This window comes from Idiotropiscis lumnitzeri, chromosome 12 (genome assembly GCF_059441095.1).
Source record: "Idiotropiscis lumnitzeri isolate Australia: NSW breed Sydney's pygmy pipehorse chromosome 12, RoL_Ilum_1.0, whole genome shotgun sequence".
Lineage (NCBI taxonomy): Eukaryota > Metazoa > Chordata > Actinopteri > Syngnathiformes > Syngnathidae > Idiotropiscis > Idiotropiscis lumnitzeri.
The window spans coordinates 10,435,534-10,442,745 of record NC_142402.1 but is presented as its reverse complement, the minus strand read 5'-3'; the positions used below and the strand labels follow the sequence as shown (position 1 = coordinate 10,442,745).

General features: G+C 41.9%; 1 protein-coding gene and 1 long non-coding RNA gene across 2 annotated transcripts in view; one reads left to right on the top strand and one right to left on the bottom strand.

The window, feature by feature from the left end:
- Nucleotides 1-291: 291 nt before the first annotated feature.
- Nucleotides 292-1,574, bottom strand: LOC148325860 (uncharacterized). Its single transcript, XR_015846184.1, has 3 exons — nucleotides 1,013-1,574; nucleotides 859-926; nucleotides 292-748 (listed from the first exon to the last, which is right to left on the bottom strand). It is a non-coding gene; the product is annotated as an uncharacterized LOC148325860 (long non-coding RNA).
- clul1 (clusterin-like 1 (retinal)) overlaps nucleotides 1,566-7,212 on the top strand; it is a 6,056-nt gene continuing 409 nt past the window's right edge. Inside the window, exons 1-8 of the mRNA XM_088311490.1 lie at nucleotides 1,566-1,726; nucleotides 2,803-2,936; nucleotides 3,473-3,621; nucleotides 4,533-4,703; nucleotides 5,304-5,733; nucleotides 6,109-6,228; nucleotides 6,310-6,509; nucleotides 7,015-7,190. Coding sequence (XP_088167616.1) covers nucleotides 2,843-2,936; nucleotides 3,473-3,621; nucleotides 4,533-4,703; nucleotides 5,304-5,733; nucleotides 6,109-6,228; nucleotides 6,310-6,509; nucleotides 7,015-7,190 — 1,340 coding nt within the window. The 5' untranslated portion in view covers nucleotides 1,566-1,726; nucleotides 2,803-2,842. The remainder of the gene's footprint in view (nucleotides 1,727-2,802; nucleotides 2,937-3,472; nucleotides 3,622-4,532; nucleotides 4,704-5,303; nucleotides 5,734-6,108; nucleotides 6,229-6,309; nucleotides 6,510-7,014; nucleotides 7,191-7,212) is intronic.

Sequence of the window (7,212 nt, the reverse complement as noted above, 5' to 3'; positions counted from 1 at the left end):
AAAAAATATAATAAATAAAATAAAATGTGAAGCTATAGAGATTCTTAAAGAGAGATTGGTAATAAAAACACATTACAAATATTTTAGTTTTGGGGGGTGCTGTAGAATTTATTCATGGCATTTCAATTGATTTCAATGGGGAAAGACGATTTGAGAGATGAGTGATTTGAGTCACGAGCGTGCTCAGTGAACAAACTAAACTTCTATAACAAGGCACCACAGTATTCATGACAGCTGCAGAGAGTATCAGATTTAGTGATTGATATATATTAACAATATAATTTATATACAGATTTAACACTGGACGCGACATAGAGCCCTGGGGGACACCACAAAGAATGCTGGTTAACTAGTCCCCAGCAACTTCCTGAATTCCGGATTGTTTCACTTAATTGAATAAAGAGATAATCTAAAATTCTCAAAAACTCTCCAACTTCAAACCAAAGTTGTTAACCACTTTTTTCCTTTTTTTTGTGCGGCATTGTCATAATGAGAACAGATTTGTTGTTTTCTGTGTGACACGAAATGATTCCGTATCCTCTTTATGGATTTTCCATCCGTGCCCTCCAGCAATAACGTGAGTACGAGCACCAGACTCCTGCCGTTTTGGTGATAGAATCCAGGTGCCGTAGGCCCGACGTGGTTCTGATTATCATGCCAGGACTGCTTGGTTTTGCGGGTCACGGCGTGCGAAAGGGGCACATTCTTGATCCTGCAGGGAAGGACCCCCACCACCACATTCCAGATGCTAAAGAGGCGAACGGAGCATAGCAGATTGTTTACATACTGTCATTGGCTTTGAGAACCAAGAAGTGCATGTCAAGAAATCATGAAATGAACAAAGGTATTGGGACAAACCCATCAGTCGGACTGTAGCACCAGTTCAGATTCAGGTCTTAATTGGCCTGTCCTTCAAATGTGAGCCACTTCATAAAAAAAAAAACATGTATAGGATATATTAGGGAAATACATAATATAAAAATACACTTTAATATAGAAATGTGCATCTTACATAATAGGAAGGAAAATACAATACAGGAAGTCCTCAATTTAGAAATGGGTTCCATTCCTATGCTGGTGGTGTAAGGTGAATTTCCGTGTCAATACCGAACTGTAATCCTATCTGGGTTGCAGTTTCCGGCAGTGTGAACCAAAAAGGCCGTCTTGAATTTGAAACGTCTTCCTTCTTCCTGCACTGATGAGCTGAAAAGGAGTCTCAATGAACAGTCTCGCCATCTTTTTGTCCTATACTGCCGCCAGGTGGCCAAATCAGGCACACTAGAAGCAGCAGTGTAAAAAATTGGAACGACCCTTTCGACGAACATTGGTTCCATTAGCACATCATTTAAGAGACACAGAAGCACAAAATCACAGTTGTACGCTTTCAAATTCCTGTCAACATTTTGGAGGAAGGCCCACCATTACGCTGTGATGGGTTTTGTGTCGAAAAACCTACTCAGAGACGCTATGCTCCAACATACTGTGGTTCTTAAATGTTCGTTTTGGTAGTAAACGCGTCGAAAATAAAAAGCGGTTCCTGGCGGCGACGGCTGGCAAAGTGTGTTGAATGCGAGATTAACCGACGTGGACGTCAAGCAAAGACGCTAATAGGATCACGAATCACGCTACAAGTGGAAAGAGCACAAATAGATCTGGCATGCTCTAAACCCGCCACACAAAGTGTTTTGTTCTTCTTTACTTTGTCAGTCAGAGGATCTTCAGGCTGGTAAGTTATCTTTCCTTCAACCTGTGCGTTGACATTACCATGAGGCTGCTTATAAAATAAAGAATACCGTATACACTCAATTAACCAACTGCATGTGGCATATTTATCATGAAAAAGTATTTTAGTCATTAAATAACTTCAGTTAATAATTTCCATTGGGAAAAGAAGGAAAACAAACCAAAAAAATCCCATATTACTGATTTGTTTAGGTAGGGAGCTTTCTGCAGTGCAATTCTTGTGTTACAGACAATTAACAGAATATTTTCCCAAGCAACAAAATAACCAACCAATAAAATCACATTATATATTCTGTTATACTAATTCTATTTGTTTTTAACCTGCTGATGGCAATAATTTTTATTAGTTATTAGTTTTATTTGACAATATATAGATATATTTAATTTTATTAATAATTGGAAAATTATTAAGTATAACTTTGATTTAACCAAAGTAAAAGCTACATACTAATTATTATATAATTAAAATGATGAAGGCTGAAAAATATATTACATCCATTTATTTATACTTAATTAATTAGATTAGAACATAAATAATTAAAATCAACATTTTAAGTAACTTGTATTTTATTTATTACTTTGACCTGCTAATAAATTGGCATTCTAGTTATTTGAAATGTTATTTTTAAATATATAAAATTTAGCAGCATTTAACGATAGTAAAATAAGTATAATTAAAATGGGAATTAAAAAACTAATTAAATAATGCATCATTTAAACTGTAATACAATCAAATTAAAATAAAGGTTTTAAACAGCTATTTTTTAATAATCATTCTAGAATTCATTAAAGAAAGAAAAGTTAAATATATTAATATATGTGTAATATATAATAACTAATAAATAGAATAAAATGTAATTGATTAAACATTATAAATACCGTACTAAATACTGTAGCTTTTTAATTGACTTGTTTTGTTTTTTAAATGCTCATACTTGAGCGCCTTCAAGTGTTGGATTTTACCCACACACTGAAATCCTTTTATCCCTCTGATTCAAAAATAGCTGGACGATGTTGATGTGTGTGCTGGTGTGTTTGTGTGCGTGTGTGTCTTTTCAGACATTTTGCTACTTCCTTACGGGAGCGGAAAAGCAACAAAATGAAGCTTGTGCTCATTCTGCTTTCACTGGCATCATTGGGCCTGCTTGGCAGCAATGCCTCAGATGGAAACACCTCCGAGGACACTTTAAGAGGTGACATTTTAAACCTAATTAAGTAATATACCGCTTATCAGAAGCTAAAGCTGTTAGTGAATCACATGCACAATGCACAAAACTTGATGCAGCTCTGCTTACCCTTTGGCTTTGACATTAACAGCAGGGATGTCAACCCCTATGACTGTTTTGGCATCATGTTGGCTTGGCACGATCGTGTTTCAGACAGGGTCATCGAAAGGGCAGATTAACCATTGCTTGAAAGTGACACTGGATGTTTGCTCATCCAAGCCGATGAAATCGTGGGCACAGAAACTCATATGATTAGAAAAAAAATGAAATTACAATTACAAATTTGGAAGTGCAGAATAGTTCACACTCAAAACACATTTTCAGAAAAAGGCAACTCTCTAAAGATGCACACTTAACAGGTGGACAGAAAACTGAAAGACATAACTATTTGTATACAAGCTATTACTGGACAGAGAAGGGCAAAATGAGCATCGCTGGATCAAAGGGGCACTGCCCCACTTACCCAAACGCAAACTGATGACAATTCCATTACGTCTTGTCAGATTTGTCCAAGGCCGGAGAGAAGCTGGTGGACGAGGAGGTGAAGCGCGCCTTGTATGGCGTGGGGCAGATGAGGGAGGTGATGGGGAGGAACGAGCGCAAGCACGAGCACCTCATGAAATCTCTGCATCACAGTGGCGACAAGAAAAAGGTAGATAGACACTTTGATATCATTCTTTCATTGCCTGTCTAACAGAAATAGATGAACAGATATGCCATCCTTTGTTTTATTCTCGAAAATTATAACTATGTAGCAGCTTTCTTTGCTAAAAAAAATGTTTTTTTTTGGTGCCAAGGAACTATGTTAAGATGTGGTGAGGAGCATTATTTAGAATATAATGGTGCTTTGCCACCATCCTTTGGCCAAGGAATAGTGTTTGAAATGGGTTGAAGCGCTTCATTTTAACAGAGACAGTGCTCTGCCGCTACCCGGTGGCATCTTAGCACCAAGGAACTACTTTGAGGTGCGCTGAGGAGCTTCATTTAGACCATTGCTTCTCAAATAGTGGGGCGGGCCCCCATGTGGGGGGGGGGGCGCATGGGACCCTGGGGAACAGGCTTTTTTGCCACCGTATTACAATCAAGTGTAATTGCTCATCCACTCCAATAGTTGGCAGTGGCGCTCTCATTGCCCATTTCAACTCAACGGTGTCGGTTTGTTTTGCAACAATTATTTTTAGTTGCGGCGTTGAGTGGGTGGTGGGGTGGGTGCGCAAATTGTTTTTTTCTTGCTGGAGGGGCATAACATAAAATAAACGAGAAGAAATTATTTAGACAAAGTTGTCGCTTTGCCAACATCTTTAGCCAAGGAACTATGTTGGAAGTGAGTTGAGGAACTTCATTAACTTCACTATGTTGAAGTAAATTGAGGGGCTTAATTCAAACAAAAAAACACCTTGGTGCAAAGGAACTGTTCTAAATCTTTCCAGTGGGCTCATGAATTAATCACAATGTTTTTTAAAAGTGAGGTAACACAGTATACACTTGTATTTGGGACAAAAACCACAGCCTCGGAGGACTGAGAGAGGCCGAGTCAATATTGTAGTTCATCTCTTCCACCAGGGAGCAGTGCAACTGGCTCAGGATGTGACGGAGAAGCTGCAGGAGGCCGAGGAGCAGTGCCGGGCCTCCTTACAGTCAGAGTGGGACGAGTGCAGACCATGTTTGGAGGACGCGTGTAAAACATTCTTCACCAACACCTGCCGCAGAGGCTTTGCGACGTTCCAGACCAAAGTAGGACAAACCTTTGGGCTGTGTTTCGAATCACTCACTCATTCTCTGCTCACTACGAGGGATTTCTAATCACTATAAATCAAATCATCTTTTCCCAGTGAAATGAATTGACATGCCATTAATCCGTTCCAGACATTCCCTCAAAAAACAAAAACCTTTGTGATGTGGATTCTAAATCAGGAAAAACAGCAGCCCACACGATTATACTTTATGAAAACATACAGTCATGACACAAACGAAATTTAGCAGAATAAATCATTTTTGTCATACTGCATCAATCGAACGGCGATTGTTCTGATCTTTCTGGTTTGCCAACCTGGGGGCAGTTTAAGACAGAAGAATGTATTCAATTGTTAAGATAGGTTAAGATATGTGGAGCTTATTGTTAAGTGTTTTTCAAGATTCATCTTAGGATACAATGAGGATGCTAAAAAGACGATATAACCTAGTCCTAGAGCATACTCACCACACATTTGAAAAGCACTACAAAATGGCAAATTCACACTCAAGTGCACTAAAAAGTGTATAGGGAATGTTTTTCAAAAAGACCTTAAAATCTCCAAAAATGTGCATAATTTTGGTCCTCTTCTCCCATGCCAGGTTGAGAACTTCTTCCGCCGTGTGTCGAGACGCTTCAGCTTCAGCGAACTGACTATGGAAGCAGACGACATCCTAGTGAACCAAGACCCAGACAGTCCCGATGCCGAAGTGATCCGCATCCAGGATGCCTTCACTCGCCTGAGCCGCAAAGTGGGATTGCTGGTAAACAGCAGCGCGGCCTTGGCCTCCAGGATGAACGACGGGTTAGACCGGGCGGTCCGCAGGGCTCTCCTTAGCGGGCCCCCACTGCCGAGCGCCACGGTGGCCCCCGACGATCCGGCCCGCGACTCGGGCTTCCTGCAGGGCGTGGGCCTGGAGGAGGTGCTGGACTCCTTCTTCGACTTTGGTCGTAGCGTGGTGGAGGAGTTTGGGGCGGTGGTGACGCAGGCGTTTGATGGCCTTAATGCAGCGCAGGAGGACAAAGAGAAAGGTGAGTGTCAAATGGAACCATTGCCCCCCTAGCAAGCACAAAAATTTGCGCCCCACCCCACCCGAACCGTACCCTCAGCAATTTTGTTGCAAAAAAAACCCTACACAGGAGAGTTAATACTCGCTGCGCTCAATGGGCAATGAGAGCAACACTGCCAACTATTGGAATGTATGTGCAATTACACTATAGAAGTCCTGCAGGGAAAAAAAATGCATGTTTCACAGGGTCAAACGCGCCCTCCCCAGGGGGCCCCACTCCACTATTTGAGAAGCATTCGCTTATTTAAAGTCAGGTCACTGTACTTTAGTCATTTTTAACTGCCGAAAATCAGTTGTCACGCCCACATGCAATGGCCAACCTTGTGTTGGATTCCAGACAAAATATTCCCACGTCTCCAGCGGAACAGGAAGTTGTGTCGAGACCTGCGCAAACAGTCGTCTGAGTGCTGGCAGCTGCAGATCCAGTGCGAAGCCTGCCAGGGGGCCTTGCTGACAGGTAATGCGCCACTCCACCCGCCCACACCTCCACCGAGGGCGTCCTCGCATCTGCTTTCGCCCACCCTCCGACCCCTTGCAGAATGTCCCAGCGTGAGGGAACTGCACGTGGAGCTCGAGCAGGTCTCGCAGCTGCTCGATGTTTCCAGGGAGCAGTACGACGAGGTCCTGTCCATCGTGCGGCGCCATGCTGACGAGACGCTGGGCTGGCTGGGCAACATGGCCGCCGAGTTCGGCTGGGTGGCGCGGGCGGACACTCAAAACATCTTTCGCATCACCAGGGTGAGATGAGGAAATGCAAATATGTTGTTGTTGAACATTTACAATTCAGGTACTGCAAACACAAACAGGACATTTATGTATTATAAATGAAAGACAGAAGCAGTCGATGTGTCATTTAAACTTGAAGAAAACTACATTATAAGGTTGACCACTGTAAAGTGAACCCCGACATGCTCACAAAGTCACATTTGGGGGAAGAACCCATCCTCCATTTTTGCTTAACGCCCCGATTCGATGTTTTCTGTTTAGGCCAAAGCCATGTCTTATTGAAATATTGTTAAGTTGCCATCTTGTGGCATATTATATTATTATTGAAATGTTAACTTGAACTTAGTAATGCATGTATTTTTCAGAACGAAAAACCAGAAAATATTCAACAAGACTTTCAAATTAACTATTGCAATTATTCTAACAGGTTACCAAAGCATTTTGTGTATTTTGTAATTACTGTCCCGAATGATGTGCAGTGTGTACAGCACTTGTAGTGTTCCGTTTTCCTCTGCAGGTGGTGCCAAAGAGCCAAGACAAGAACCTGTCAGCAGGAGAAACCCTAGTGGAGGTGAACATCCTCAACTCTCCCTCTTTGGTCTTCACCGTGCCGGGGGATCTGAACCTGCAGGACCCGGCCTTCATCCAATATGTGGCCCAAGAGGCCCTGGACAAGTACAAAGAGATGGTCAGGTAACGAGTGAGATATTTTAGA